The sequence below is a fragment of the Lepidochelys olivacea genome, assembly GCF_965140295.1.
Source record: "Lepidochelys olivacea isolate rLepOli2 genome assembly, chromosome: 6".
Lineage (NCBI taxonomy): Eukaryota > Metazoa > Chordata > Testudines > Cheloniidae > Lepidochelys > Lepidochelys olivacea.
In genome coordinates, this window is record NC_140416.1 from 37,127,577 (window position 1) to 37,143,105 (window position 15,529).

The following is a 15,529-nucleotide window of genomic DNA, read 5'->3' on the forward strand; positions in this document are numbered from 1 at the left end:
TCTATCACTTTTTCAGGGACAAAAGGAGACTTACAAAGAAAGCAAATGGTTTGTGAAGAAAAAGTGTTTGTGTAATTAGCAATTGCCTGCTCTCTTCAGTCGTCTTTTTCTGCCTTTGTTTATTATTGGACTGGTCATTTGGGATCGTCTGATGAAGCTCTGTCCTCTTTAGTGACCAAGTCCGCAAATTTTATTCACACTTCTTCCTTTGAAAATTCTTCTAATATTTACATCATGCAGAGTTATCTATCTGAAAAGCCCAGTAGTCAAATAACTTGCCTGCTGAATATAGCTTGTGGGCCCAATACACTGCTATATGTAAGAAAAGAAATTTAATTTAATTTTCAAAGAATGACTCCTGATTTACAGCGGTGTAGTAAAAAAGTGAATCAGGTCCTTCCTGTTAAATCTAATCTGAAACTTTAATAAGTAACCTGAATATATTTTATCTCTAATTAATAAACTATATCTTCCATTTTATGACAGACTAGTCTGAAAGAAAATGAGTGTACACAATCTACAATCCAAAATGATAGTATTTCTGGTCCTGGACAAGACGATGACATTGAAGTAAAAAATATTGTAGGCTGCTCTTCAGACATTGATAAAGTACAGACTGAACAAAGTAATGGAACTGGATGCACTGAAGCGACATATCACATTGTTGCCAAAGGTATAAATACTCAAATACACGATATGATGAGAGAGATTCAGCGCCCAAAATCAAATATTCTCATATAAATTAATGAAATTCTTGGTGTCAGTAGGTGCCACTTTGTGTAAAGTACACAAAGCTCTGAGTATAGGCACAATCCTTCCTAGAGCTGCTTTCCTCACTCAAGTATGATTTGCATGCTCCATCATCCCTTGTGGTGCAGTGTTTTTTCTGTGCCGATGTGAGGATAGGTTTGGATAAACTTGCTTATCCCCAGCTCTAGTATAGGAGCATTAGGAGGGAGACACTCTTCCCTTCTATCTGTACACGCTTGCAGGAGATAGGGTTGCAATAGCTCAATATGTAATGGTATAATTACTATTCCATGCAGGCCACATCCACAAACACTTATGCTTCATAGAGTTCTCTAAAACTTTTTTTTTTTTTTTTTTTTAGTTTTTTAAACCTGCCCATGAAATGGTACTTACCTAAGCCCAACCTCCAAAATGACAACAATGGAAAGTCAAAACTTTAAGAGCTTCATAACTATATGGTGGTTTATTGAATCTTCTTTTTTCTTGCTATCTAATAGAAATGTTCATAGCATTGGAGTATACTTACAGTGAACAGCTTCTGTAAGTATCAGATGCCTTTGCTTTTCTTCATTGTTTAGCCACCCGAAAATGATGGCATGTTCCTATGGTATGAACACTGTCCCTTAAATAGGGTTGATGAGTTATAGATCAGCAGGATTAAGAGAAAAATTACGCTAGTAAACTAGTGACTTTATTTAAGCTAAATGTAGAATGAAAAAAATCTGAAGAAATTGTTTAAGTTAAATATCTAAATATGTGGCTATAAGCAATTTAATTGCAGAGACTATTATCAGCTAGTCTGGCAAATACCAAATAGGATAGTATTACAACCAAGTCATAGAATACTTAAGTTTCATTTTTTTTAAAACAGGCAAAAATGTAAGTATATTGTTCTGTTTGAATATTATATTTTGTAAAGTACATGAATACAATATTTGTTTCTGATATTTAGAACTTTCTGATATTTAGAAAAAATTGTAACTATTTCACGTATGAGGAAAATGAACATTAATGAAAATATCAATACATCTTGGTGAATTGCATTATGCAAAAACCAAAACATTTAACATTCAGATGTTTTTGTCACTAATATTTTCATCCTAATAGATTTATGACTTCTTGAAAACTATAAGGATGATTTTAACGTTGCTAGCCACTGTGAAGAAAAGCAAAGGGAGGCTTCTCCAGGCAAAACCCTCTGCACAGATATTGATTTAATTATTCAAGGACAGACCGCGGCAGAACGTATTGCTGAGTGCAAAAAGACAGCAAATATAGGAAAAACAGACAAAATGTTCTTGGAGAAAAACAATGCAAGTTCAGAACTAAAGCCACAGGACAGATCTTGTTCATTGGCAAAACTCCCAGAGAACACAAGAAAGATGCTCTTTGACAATACTGAGGAATTTGGTGTCTGCAGTATGGATGCAGGTCAACAGACAGACTCCAGCAAGCATACATTTGGCAATGCTTCAAATGAATTAGTTTATAATACAAATGATAAGGCAGATGCCACACAGGATGACAAAGGTGTCTTTATAAATGAAGCACCAAGCAAAGAATCCAGACAGGTTATTGGCATAGAAGACAGTCCTGTAACTGAAAGAACTGCAGCCAACCACCAAACCATGGCTGAATTTAATTTTGCCATCCCGTCTCAGGTTACAGAAAGTAGTCATACAAAGTTTCAGAAATGCCACTTACAGGAGTCTAATGACATTTACTTAGATAATAAACAAGACAAAACACAACCACTTCATCTGTTAAATAGAAGCACCAGTGGCATATCCTCAGATATATTTCAATTTAAACAGATTCTTACAGATATTCAAGAAAAACACAACAGTGACACTGCAAGCACAACTAATGGAAACTGTGCACTGAACAGTACTTGTGATGCTCCAGTTCTGCCTACTACTTTCTGTGATAATGCAAGTGTGAACACAGACAATACAAAAGAAAATAACACTAATATGTCTCTGTTAGAGAATTTCAAATTAAGTACTGAAAAAGCAGATAAATGGACAAATCTGAATGATCTGCACAGCAACCAAAATAACCTGGACATTTCTAGACAGACAGAAACTGATACAAATACATATGCATGCACAGATGTTGTTTTGCCTCTGAACACAGAAAATATATGTACTTCTCAGACTATTATTCATAAAAAAATGGTTATAAACAAAATTACCACCGATAAACAAATACCCTGTGAAAAAGTTCATACAAATGATTTTCAGATACCCAAAATGAAGGATGGACAATCCCTTGTGATTAATGATAATGCACTAGAGAATACATTGTTAAGAGCGAAAAGAGAGTCATTAAATAATACAGTTCCAGGAGAGAAAATTGCTGAAGGTCGCCTGGAAGAATCATGTTCTTTACTCATAAGGACATCTGGAGATTTAGTAAACCGAAGTGGAAGGTCATCCTTTGATCTTTCAACTTCAGATAAAAAAACTGAGAAAACGCCAGTATACTTAAGTTTTTCAGATCTCAGTCCTTGGCTGAGAGTAAATCAAGTTGAAAGTCAAACAGCGTGGGCTTCAACTTCCGAAGAGCCTTTCCATTTGAAAGAGAAACTACTACATATATCAGAAAACAAAAAGATTCTTTCAAAAGCACAGTGTCAAAATCTGAGCATAAATGCTGTCATGAAAGAAACAGGACTAGGTAAGAGAAATAATTATTTACATTTTAAAGTATAAGAGGAGCATAATAGTGATTAGAAAATGAGGACTTGTGGCACCTTAGAGACTAACAAATTTATTTGAGCATAAGCTTTCGTGAGCTACAGCTCACTTCATTAGATGCATTTGAAGTGAGCTGTAGCTCACAAAAGCTTATGCTCAAATAAATTTGTTAGTCTCTAAGGTGCCACAAGTCCTCCTTTTCTTTTTGCGGATACAGACTAACACGGCTGCTACTCTGAAACCTGTCATAATAGTGAATATGTATGTAGGAAAAAATTAAATATGGAAGTTCTCTGTTCAATGTAAAGTAGTATCAGAGAGGAAAAATGTAAACCTTTTGATAATTTTAGCTATTATCTTTGAAACTTAGATTTGCCCTACTAAGATGTTGAGATTTCTCAACTAACCCACATTATAGATGCAACTAAGTGACCTATTCTGTGTTTATTCTATTATCTGACTAAATAAACTTTATCCCTTCCCTCCCTTTGTAAAACAAAATCAGTGCCAGGATAACTAAATGTAATTCTCATAGGAATTTCTATAGCAATCATTATCATTACTGCTCAGAGACCTAGACCTCAATCCTGCATCATGATCCCCTAATGTGGATAGCTGCATCCATGCTAATGGACTCTGATGCAAGAGGGGCCCAATTATAAAGGCTAAACACAGTACTAGTTTGGGGATAAGAGTGTGATCATGGGAGGTGCTGAGTACCTCTTGGAAATTTTTCACTGCCCTCAGCTCTCACAAAAATTAATGTTAGTTGTAGGGTGCTCTGTGCCTCTTCGAATTGGGCCCATAAATAGCTTGTTTGATTATATTAGTGTATGTTATTAATCCAGATAAAACTCACGCACACAAAATAAACAGAACATGGCAAAAAATGAGAAAGGAGAAGATTCTATCCTTTGATGCTTTTGGCAGAGAAAAACAGATGTGCCCATTAGAAGGTTTTCACGGCTTTTTTTTTTAACTTCTATTGTGACAATTTGGTGATTATTTGCTGAACAATATTATGCATACACAAAAGCTAGCTGAATAACAATATGAACTTTGTTATAAACATTTGTAAACTTACTCTAGTAAAATGTGAAGAAATAAAGCATATATTGTAGATATAATTTATTTTGCAATAAATCTACCAATTAGATTTGATTACTTTAATGAGAAGTGCTGCTTTTAAACTCCAAATAACCTTTTATCAAGATAGCAGTTAGAGGTAATTTTTGTTTCTCTATGTTAAAAAAAAATATTATTTTTACAGCATCCAAAATTGTGCTAGGTGTTTTAGAAAAAAAATAAGACCTATAGGGTAAAATTTTCAAATGCACTTAAATGATTTAGGTGCTTAAGTCCCAGTGACTTCCTTGCAAACTTACCTCAGCACTTTTGAAAACATTATCCTTAGTCACTGCCCCAAAGTATTTATGTTTTTAAAAAAGCAAACAAGACACAACAAGAAAAAACAAACAAACAATGAAGGAAATAGGGGAAAAGAAAAGCTAAATTTGTAAAAATAAGGTCACGTGGGTACATATGTTTGTTATGCACATGTCTTGGCGATTTCTGATATATCTCTGTATGTCTGGATTTGTGCATGTAATATTTTTGTATTGATAAGCTATACCTCTAATTATTGAGTAACAGATTAGTGGTTCCAGTAAATACATCATTAGGCCTGAATGGCCCTTCGACAGAAGAATCCATGAGCTATAGTAGGAGGAGAACTAGATGGTCATTCCCTGGCAGGTTTCCATCTTTCTTTGACACACACACACCCACCACCTCTTTATGGAATGAGCCACAATTCCACCTTCAAATCCCATTGCCCTCTGCTTAGGGGCTATTATGTATCTGCATTGGGGCTCTAGAGACCCAGGAAAACTCCCTTCCTCTGCACCCTGGCAGCAGAGCACCAATAAAGCTATGCTAGAAGGGCTCCGTCAAGCCAAAACTATCCTAAAGTCCCTGTTAAAGGGAATTTCCCCCTACACAGATGGGACTGTAGAAGAGTTAATATAGCCTCATGCTGTATCAACTTCGTCAGATATAATCTACAGAAGTGTGGGTGGGTGGGGAATGATAAAACCCAGTCTCTCCATCCCTCAGCCTGTCTGCTCCTTGTGCATAGATTCCAGCTCTGCTAACAGCCCTCAGTAAGGTCCCAAGAAAGGAGTACAATGTTTTTGTTTGAACAAATCTCCCTGAAATTATCTGAGCCTGAGTTAATACAAATTTTCAACCAAATAACCCAATTACAGAAATTACTGTATTAATAAACAGAATAGGAAGCTTTAATTTTAAATAAAAGATAGCTCATAAATTAAAACTGATCATCGTAATGTAGGCCACAGCCATGAATCCACAGGGATGGACCATTGCAGAGTCCCATTGACTTTACTGAGACTCTGGGCAATGAAGGTTCTTTAAGTGAGTAGCTCTTCATGGGCATAAGGTTTGACCTCTGTCTCATTGCAAAGCCACAGCCTGATCCCTTAAAAACTAAATTCTAAGTAATATTTATATTATGGTAGCCTCCAGAGGCCCTGAGCAAGATCAAGATTTCATTGGTTGTCTTTATATTGGTACAGAACTTATTGGTACACAAATGTGCCTTAGAACAGTGGTTCTTAACCAGGGGTACACAAACCCTTCAGGACATAGGCGCCAACTCTGTGGGTGCACCAGGGCTGGGACAGAAGGGGGAAGAAGTGGAGTGGGGGAGTGGCTTGAGCACCGTTCGGGAACTCAGAAAGTCGGCGCCTCTGCTGGGGGTATGCAGAGGTCTTCCAGGGAATACATCAACTCATCTAGATATTTGCCTAGTTTTATAACAGGCTACCTAAAAACCATGAGCAAAGTCAGTCCAAACTAAAATTTCATACACATAGTGACTTGTTTATACTGCTTTATATACTATACACTGCAATGTCAGTACAATATTTATATTGCAATTGATTTTATAATTATATGGTAAAAATGAGAAAGTAAGCAATTTTTCAGTACTAGTGTGCTGTGACACTTGTATTTTTATGTCTGATTTTGTAAGCAAGTAGTTTAAGTGAGGTGAAACTTGGGGGTATGCAAGACAAATCAGACTCCTGAAAGGGGTACAGTAGTCTGAAAAGGTTGAGAGCCACTGCCTTAGAATATATCTACACTGCAATTAAAAACCCATGGCTTGCCTGTGACAGCTGACTCAGGCTCACAGGGCTCAGACTAAGGGGCTGTTTAATTGCAGTGAAGACATTCAGGCTTGGACTGGAGCCTAGCCTTTTGGATGCTGCGAGCTGGGAGGGTCCTAGAGCCGAGGTTGCAGCCCAAGTCCGAATGTCTACACCACAATTAAACAGACCCTTACCTGAGCCTTGCAAGCCTGAGTGAGCTGTCACAGGCCAGCTGCAGACGTCTAAGGCTATGTCTACACTAGAGACCTTACAGTAGCATTGATGCAGTTGTGCTACTGTAAGATCTCCCATGTAGCCATTCTATGCCAATTGGAGAGAACTCCCCCACCAACATAATTAATCCACCCCCACATAGCGCTGTCCATACTGGTACTTCTGTCGGTGTAATTTGTCAGTCAGGGATGTGTTTTTTCTAAATGCAGACAGTTCACATGGAAATCTAAATGTATTGTGATGGAAGGTGTTAATAGCTGCCATCAAAGGGGTCTTTGATCTATAGTCAGTCACAGAAATCAACACCTCTGCCCTGGCTTTCTGTATTAGCCAACATTAAACCTCCTGCTTTCCATCAAGATATAGCCATAGCATGAGAATTTAAATTCACCGAAGGCTACCCTGAACTTCTCATCCAGCAGATAATGGCTAACATATCCCAACAATGCCTGAAATCACGAAAACCACTATAGACAACAAAGGACCACTTCATGTTTCTAGATCTGGTCAGGGAACGGCAAATGTCTGGACCTCATCTACCGTTCCAAACAAGCAGGTTATTACTGATCCGACAAGCCACCCTCCCAGTTTTGACCAGCCACGCAGACTTTGGACCACACTGAACTGCATCCAACAAACCATGGGAGATGCAGCTACTTGATGTACAAGTGTAAAATGAAAGACTTTCCTTTGCGCTACTGTGGTGAGAACATCTAAACCATGAAACACATCATAACGCAGTGCCCCAGGTATAGATTGAGAGGTGAATTGGATGATATCCACAGTGTCACAGAGGAGACCTAGAAATAGCTTATGGACCTACAACTGCATCTATAGGATGTTGCTCTGCAAATACCATATGTGAGAGAGCATCACAGATCTCATTAAAGTTGATGTGTGTGCTAAGTACCTTTCAACAGTAGGAAGCCACTGCCCAAGACAATGGGTGCATGGCAAGGCCAATCAACAGCCAAGGCACATAGGCTAAGTGAGGGGTTTTCTTGGGACTGTTTGAAGGAAAAAAAAAAAAAATCAGAAGATAGAGGATTGACTGGTTGCAGCTTGTCCCTGTGTGTGGGGGTAGAAAGCCACAGAAAGTCAGCCCAATGTGAGAGAAGTGCTGGTGAGCATGGCCCTGGGAGGAACACAAAGACAGAGGTTATTTTGGGCACAATACTCACTGAAAAGGCAGACTTCAATTTCTGAGCAAGGAAACAGCCTACTATGTTTAGGGAAACAGGGTTTTATGTATGTTCTTTTTAGAGTAACAGCCGTGTTAGTCTGTATTTGCAAAAAGAAAAGGAGTACTTGTGGCACCTTAGAGACTAACCAATTTATTTGAGCATTATAAATTGGTTAGTCTCTAAAGTGCCACAAGCACTCCTTTTCTTTTTGTATGTTCTCTGTGACTAGTATTGCAATAAAAAAGCACCTGACTCATCAATTTTTCCTCCTTAAGGAAGAACGCCCTGGATATTGGCCAACTGCTAAAGTCAAAAAAGGGTAATAATATCAATGAAAATTTTATGGCCAGTAGGGTTAAGAAAAATCAGAAGAAATTCATGAAATATAGCAGGAACAAAGGAAATCCAAACACTGATACAGGTCTCAGAGTAGATAAGGATGATAAAATTGTCAATCATGAAGCAGAAAAGGGGTAACTATTCAATTTATATTTCTGTTCTGTATTTGGACAGAAGCAGGGTGATGTATTCATATCTTAAAACGATAAGGAAATATTTTCTGTGCCATCAGTAACAAGGAAGTATGTTAAACAGCAACCATTAAATTGTTTTAAATGGACAGGATTGGATAACTTGCATCCATGAATATTAAAAGAATTGTCTAAGGATTGCTCTCAACAATTAATGATGATTCTCATTATTCCAAGATTTGTTAAAGTTCAAGGACTGGAAAAAAGTTGATGTTGAGTATCTATTTTAAAGGGTAAATGGGATGACTGGATAACTTTAGGCTGGTTATCCTGACACTGATCCCAGACAAAACCATGGAAAGGCAGAAATGGGACAAAATCAGTAAAGGATTAAGTATGGCAGTGTGATTAATGCTAATAAGCATGGAAAATAGGTCTTGTCAGACAAATGTGATATTGTTTTTAATGTGATCATGTTTGTTTGATAAAGGTCATTGTGTTGGCATAATATACTTACATGTCTGTCAGGTATCTGACTTAGTCCCACATGATGATAAAATTAACACTAAACAAAAACTATACAAAATCATTGTACTATATTCAAAGGGTTAAAAACTGGTTAACTGGTAGGCTTCAAAAAATAATTAGAAATGGGGTATTATCCTATGGTTAAAACAACGAGGAGTCGTTGTGGCACCTTAGAGACTAAAATTTATTTGGGCATAAGCTTTTGTGGGCTAGAACCCACTTCAGCAGATGCATGGAGTGGAAAATACATGAGCAGATATAAATACATGAAAAGATAGGAGTTGCCTTACCAAATGTGAGGTCAGTCTAACGAGACAATTCAATTAACAGTAGGATACCAAGGGAGGAAAAATAACTTTTGTAGTGATAATGAGAGTGGCCTATTTCAAACAATTGACAAGAAGGTGTGAGTAACAGTAGAGGGAAATTAGTATGGGGGAAATTAGGTTTAGGTTTTGTAATGACCCAACCAGTCCCAGTCGTTATTCAGGCCTAATGTGGTGATGTCCAGTTTGCAAATTAATTCCAATTCTGCAGTTTCACGTTGAAGTCTGTTTTTGAGGTTTTTTTTGTTGAAGAATTGCCACTTTTAGGTCTGTTATTGAGTGAACAGGGAGACTGACGTGTTCTCCTACTGGTTTTTGAATGTTATAATTCCTGATGTCAGATTTGTGTCCATTTATTCCTTTGCGTAGAGACTGCTCAGTTTGGCCAATGTACATGGCAGAGGGGCATTGCTGGCACATGATGGCATATATCACATTGGTAGATGTGCAGGTGAATGAGCCCCTGATGGTGTGGCTGATGTGGTTAGGTCCTATGATGTTGTCCCTTCAATAGATATGTGAACAGAGTTGGCACCGAGGTTTGTTGCAGGGTTTGATTCCTGAGTTGGTGTTTTTGTTGTGTGGTGTGTAGTTGCTAGTGAGTATTTGCTTTAGGTTGGGGGGCTGTCTGTAAGCAAGGACTGGCCTGTCTCCCAAGGTCTGCGAGAGTGAAGGATCGTCCTTCAGGATAGGTTGTAGATCCTAGATGATGCGCTGGAGAGGTTTTAGTTGGGGGCTGTAGGTGGGGGCTGAAGGTGACGGCTATGGGTTTTCTGTTACTTTCTTTGTTGGGCCTGTCTTGTGGTAGGTAACTTCTGGGTAGCCTTCTGGCTCTGTCAATATGTTTCTTCAATTCACCAGGTGGGTATTGTAGTTTTAAGCACGCTTGATAGAGATCCTGAAGGTGTTTGTCTCTGTCTGAGGGATCGGAGCAAATGCGGTTGTATCTTAGAGCTTGACTGTAGACAATGGATCGTGTGATGTGGTCTGGATGAAAGCTGGAGGCATGTAGGTAAGTATAATGGTCAGTAGGTTTCCGGTATAGGGTGGTGTTTATGTGACCATCACTTATTAGCACTGTAGTGTCTAGGAGGTGGACCCCTTGTGTGGACTGGTCCAGGCTGAGGTTGATGGTGGGGTGGAAATTGTTGAAATCCTATGATTGTGTTTCTAGTGGGATCCCACAAGCATTATTCTTGGCCCAATGCAATTCAATATCTTTATCAATTATGTGGAAGAACGTAACTACTGTAAAAATTACAGATGACACATACATTGATGGAGCAGTAAATAATGATGACAGGCCTGTTATAAAGACCAAGTTAGAACACCTGAAAAAGTGGGCTCATTTGAATAAAATGTTTTAATACAGCCAAATGCAAGGTCAAATATCTAGGAACAAGGAATGTAGGTCACAAATTAAAGATGGTAGTTCGTATCCTGGAATGCAATGAAACTGAAAAGAACTTAGGGGTAATGTTGGATAAGCAACAGAACACGAGCCTCCAGTTAGGTATAATCGGGGAAATATTGAGGCAGTGAGCTAGTATTACCTCTGTATATGGCATGAGACAATACTGGAATACTGTGTCCAGTTCTGGGGCTCACACTTCAATAAAGATGCTGAAAAACTGGAAAGAGTTCAGAAAGCGCTACAAGATGCCTCATCCGGCACCAGCGCAACCAATATGGACAAGATCCCTGTCCCTCCAGCACTGACACCAGGATAATCAATACTAGTGGAATCCTGCCTCTCCAGGGACCTCCGCATATCGGACGTACCGGAGTCCCTGCTTCTCAGTACCGGGACCTATGTACTGAGCCTGTGCTTAGCACGGGAATATGCCATGCCATGCTCCTCCACTCCCTAGTGAGGGTTCAGACAGTGAACCAGAGGAGGTGGCATCACAATACTCCACTCAGGCCCCATATGGTGCTCAGAATCAACAAAGCCCTAAAATATGCCTTCAGGGGGCCCCACCACCACCATCCTGGTTCAGCCACTCATGGGCACCACCGCCAGGATCCATGTCTCCCGACTGGCCCTATTGGGACCCTTGGGCAGCATATCACTGGCATGCCTCTCAGGCTTCAAGCCTCACCTGACAACCCTCAAGACACACCCCCTCGGCCGCAGCATCCAGAGCTTCAGAGCCTCCACAAGACATTATAGAGGAACAGGAGGGTGGTGCCGAGGAAGAACTGACACTGAGGACCATATTCTCCTTCTCCACAGGTGAAGCAGTAATGCCTTCCCCACCATCTCTGGAAGATGACTAGTCTCTTCCAGGAGTTAGCAAAGAGTTGCAGACGCTCTCCAAATACCACTGGAAGTACACTCACCATTGACTCCTTAACTTGACATATTCCATTCTACCTCCTCCTCAAAGATCACTCCTCCCTATTAAACCACCTTAGACTCAGCAAGAACCATACAGCAAACCCCAGTGTTGGTAGTGCCTACCTGCCAGTGGGCAGACAAAAAAATATGTCCCCACCAATTAATCTGAATTCCTCTTTTGCCAGGTTCTGCTCAGAACACATCCAACCTCCCTGTTTCACATGAATCAACTGAGTCACCTTCCAATTTTTTACCCCAAGCCTCACCAACAGGGAGGCTGTATTGCATACACTAGATGTCAGGAGAGCCCTGGTCTTCTTCCTGGACAGGTAAAAGGTCTTCAGGAAGTCCCCTAGGGTTTTCCGCTCCATTGTGGAAAGATCCCAGGGTTCAGCAACATCAGCCCAAAGGCTCTCCAAGTAGGTCTCAAATTGCATCAGACAGTATTACCAAGCTCGCAACATGACCCTTCCAGACTCTATTCATACACACGCCACAAGGTCAATCTCCTCATCTTCTTCCAGAATAGCCTTATCTCAGAGAGCTGTAGAGCAGCGACATGGGCATCAGTCCACACTTTTGCAGAACACTATGTGATCACTGGGGACTCCGCCTCCAATGCCATCTTCAGCTCCACAGTGCTGTCATCTGTAACTGACCTGACTCTGAAGTCCCAGCCGTCCAGAAGGGGTACTGCTCAGGAGTCACCTACAGTGGAGCACCCATAGGGACACTACTCAAAGAAGTTACCTTGTGCAGTAATGATGGTTCTTTGAGATATGTATCCCTGTGGGTGCTCTGCAACCCACGCTCCTCCCCTGTACTTCAGAGTTCTTGTCAATGAGTCTTCTGTAGAGAAGGAACTGAGTGGGGGTAGCTTTTATGTGCTGGCTAGCCTCATGGTACAGCCAGAGCAGAGAGAGCACATGTGCAGGCCTAATGGACACTGCTACTGAAGTCTCCAATCAGCAGCACAGGGATGCAAACACACCCACAGTGGAGTACCCATAGGGGGACACATCTCGAAAACCCATAGTTACTGCACAAGTTGAGTAACTTCTTTTCAGCCATTTGGTCCTTCTGCAGCACTGGGTATTCACCAAATGCTTGACAGTCACACCAAGGGTGTAATCCATGTGGACAATGGATCTCAAAGAAATACAGGCACAGTAGGGTAAGTAACTACAAAACTTTTACACATTTATACATCTGGTTAGATTAGAAGATTATGTTGCCATGTGGGATACCTGACTTCAATTCTCAATACAAATGCATTGCTCTCAGACTGGTGCATTGCAGAAATAGTTAACAGCCTATGTGAGGGAATTCCTTATCCCACTCAATCACAATTCTGCCAGTGAATTAGGGAGTGACATTGATAGGTTCCAGAGAGCAGCCACAACACATGATCTCCAGGGTGAACTGGGATGAACTGGGAAATAGTAGACCTTCCTGAAGAATAATAACAAAACCAAACAACAAAAAAACTAATGAAATAGAACATTATAATTAGACTAAGGTCTCCTCTGCTACATACATGTGAAGGCATTTACAAAAATTAATGCCAAGGCAAAGCACATATGTATATTCATAGTAAGATAACTTTTGCTACTGTACCAAATGATTATGTTACTTTGCTGCATCAACATTGACTCATAACAGTAACTGACTACGCTGACTGGTTTAGAAAATAGACTTCAGCCCTGATCCTGCAAAGATTTAGGTATGTGCTTAATGTCACTATTCATGGCATGGAAAGTCTTTGCAGCATTGGGCCTTACTGTGTGCTGCAGCTAATCTATAGTACAGCTTAAATATAGCACCTGATTAAATGCTTATGGTCCAATTTTCAGAAATGCTGGGCACCACAACTCCAGTTACATCAGTGGTTGCTGTGGGTGCTCAACACCTCTGAAAATCAGGCTAATATTGTTTTAAACATATCTAACTGTAATAAGAAAGCTAGTTCCTGATTAGCTAGTTATTTAAAATGGCATTCAGTTCCTAATGATAAGCCATTCAACAATTTGACAGAATGGCACTGATTATATTTTATCATCTTACTCAGAAGCTGGTATTCATAGACACTCATTTCAGGAATCAGTGTTTTAACTAGAAGCTATGATTTACGATATAAAAACTTGTCTACTATATGAATATTGGAAAAATACTTCTTTGAGTAGTGTCCCTATGCGTGCTTCACTGTAGGTGTGCTTGCAGCCCTGTGCTGCTGATTGGAGAACTTTGATAGCAGTGTCTGTTTGGCCCACACATGCGCTGTCCCCCTCCACGTGCTGTCAACAGCACCTGGCTAGAGACAGAGATATTAGCTGTCCATTCATCAGATTGTTAACTGTACTGTTCGAACTTAACTATCTACTAATCTTTCTTTGTTATTTTAGTTTCCTTTGTTTTTTTTCTTAAAAAACAAACAACCCCCCACACTTTATCTACTTCTTCCCCTTTTTCCGGTTCACCTGGGTTTAAAGAGGTGCCTCTCCTGTTAAGAAGCATCTTTGTAAGGGAGGGACATTCCTATTGTGTCCCTTGCCTTGGGGAAAACCACATGCCCCAGAAGTATTTTTTTTGTCAGCAGCTGAAGCCATGATCTCGAAAGGACAGACAGCTCAGACTAAAACTCCTTCTAATGGAGGCAGCTCTCCAGCCTCCTTCAGACCCATGTCAAAATTTACCCAGAGGATGGGAATCTTCACCACAGCCCTCTACATCCACAGACAATTAATCTAAAGCCATGAGACACTCACATATAGCTTCAAAAGAGAGCTGCGAGTCCCCAGAGTGAACCCCAAACAAGCCAGAAAAGATCCCCAGCATGTTATATATCATTGTACTGAATGGTACTGAAACCATCCAAATGCAGTACCCAGAACTTGCACAGTACCATCCCAATGGAGCACGTTGATATGCCTGAAGACCCGATGGGCACAGGCACCAAAGCAAAGGTACCAACTGTGAGAGATAAGGACAGAGACCATGCTTTGGGGAAGGCTCCCTCAGTATGGGCAATGGCTCTGGTACCAGCAATGGTATGCCAAACAACATCAGAGCATTTAGCCTGGTCTACATCACCAATCCCGTCAGCACTGTCGTCTCAGCACCGGCAGCCACCACCAGTACCAATCTCCATGGCACCACAGGAGTTCAGATACTCGAAAGACTTCACGGTATCTGATGTACCTGGGTCTTCCCTACTTGGTACCAGGGCTCCGGTACTGACTTTACCTCAAGCTCGAGAGTCTCCACTGGCACCATGCCATGCCCCTCCATTCTCCAGTCGAGAGTGAGCAGGAAGAGGTTGTCTTTGCTCTTTCCATGCACCTTATAGTGCCCATTACCAATCTGGGCCTCCGGAGCCGTACTGCCTTCTGGACCCTCAACCACCCTGGTATGGATGACAATGTACTTCCTGCCATCCCAATGGCCTTACTGGGACCCATGGGAGGAATATAGATATGACACCTCCTGAACATTTAGTGTGGGTCACCGTGAATCAACAAGGGGCCCTCCATCAGCCTCTGCCGACCTTGACAAATAGGTCACACCACTGACCAACATCTCGTCCTCATTGCCAGATGAGGCAGAGATGCCCCCTCCGCCATCTCTTACGAATGACTTTAAATTCTTTCAAGACCTAAGAGGGTGGCAGACACTTTGCAATCGCCTCTAGAGGTAAAAGAATCACACCACAATTGCTTCTAGAGGTAAAAGAATCATAAGCTGATAGACATTTTACACTCCTCTTCTTTATCCAGAGAAGCCTTCCCCATCAATGAGGCTTTCTTGGATCCAGCCAAATTGATATG

The 15,529-nt window shown here is 40.6% G+C and overlaps 1 protein-coding gene across 1 annotated transcript in view; it reads left to right on the forward strand.

Annotated features, from left to right (window-relative positions):
* The window catches only part of CCDC73 (coiled-coil domain containing 73), a 242,138-nt gene that overhangs the window by 215,759 nt on the left and 10,850 nt on the right, over positions 1 to 15,529 (forward strand). The window contains exons 22-25 of the mRNA XM_084629795.1: positions 17 to 48; positions 487 to 673; positions 1,248 to 1,290; positions 1,904 to 3,429. Of these exons, the coding sequence (XP_084485921.1) occupies positions 17 to 48; positions 487 to 673; positions 1,248 to 1,290; positions 1,904 to 3,429 (1,788 nt within the window). The remainder of the gene's footprint in view (positions 1 to 16; positions 49 to 486; positions 674 to 1,247; positions 1,291 to 1,903; positions 3,430 to 15,529) is intronic.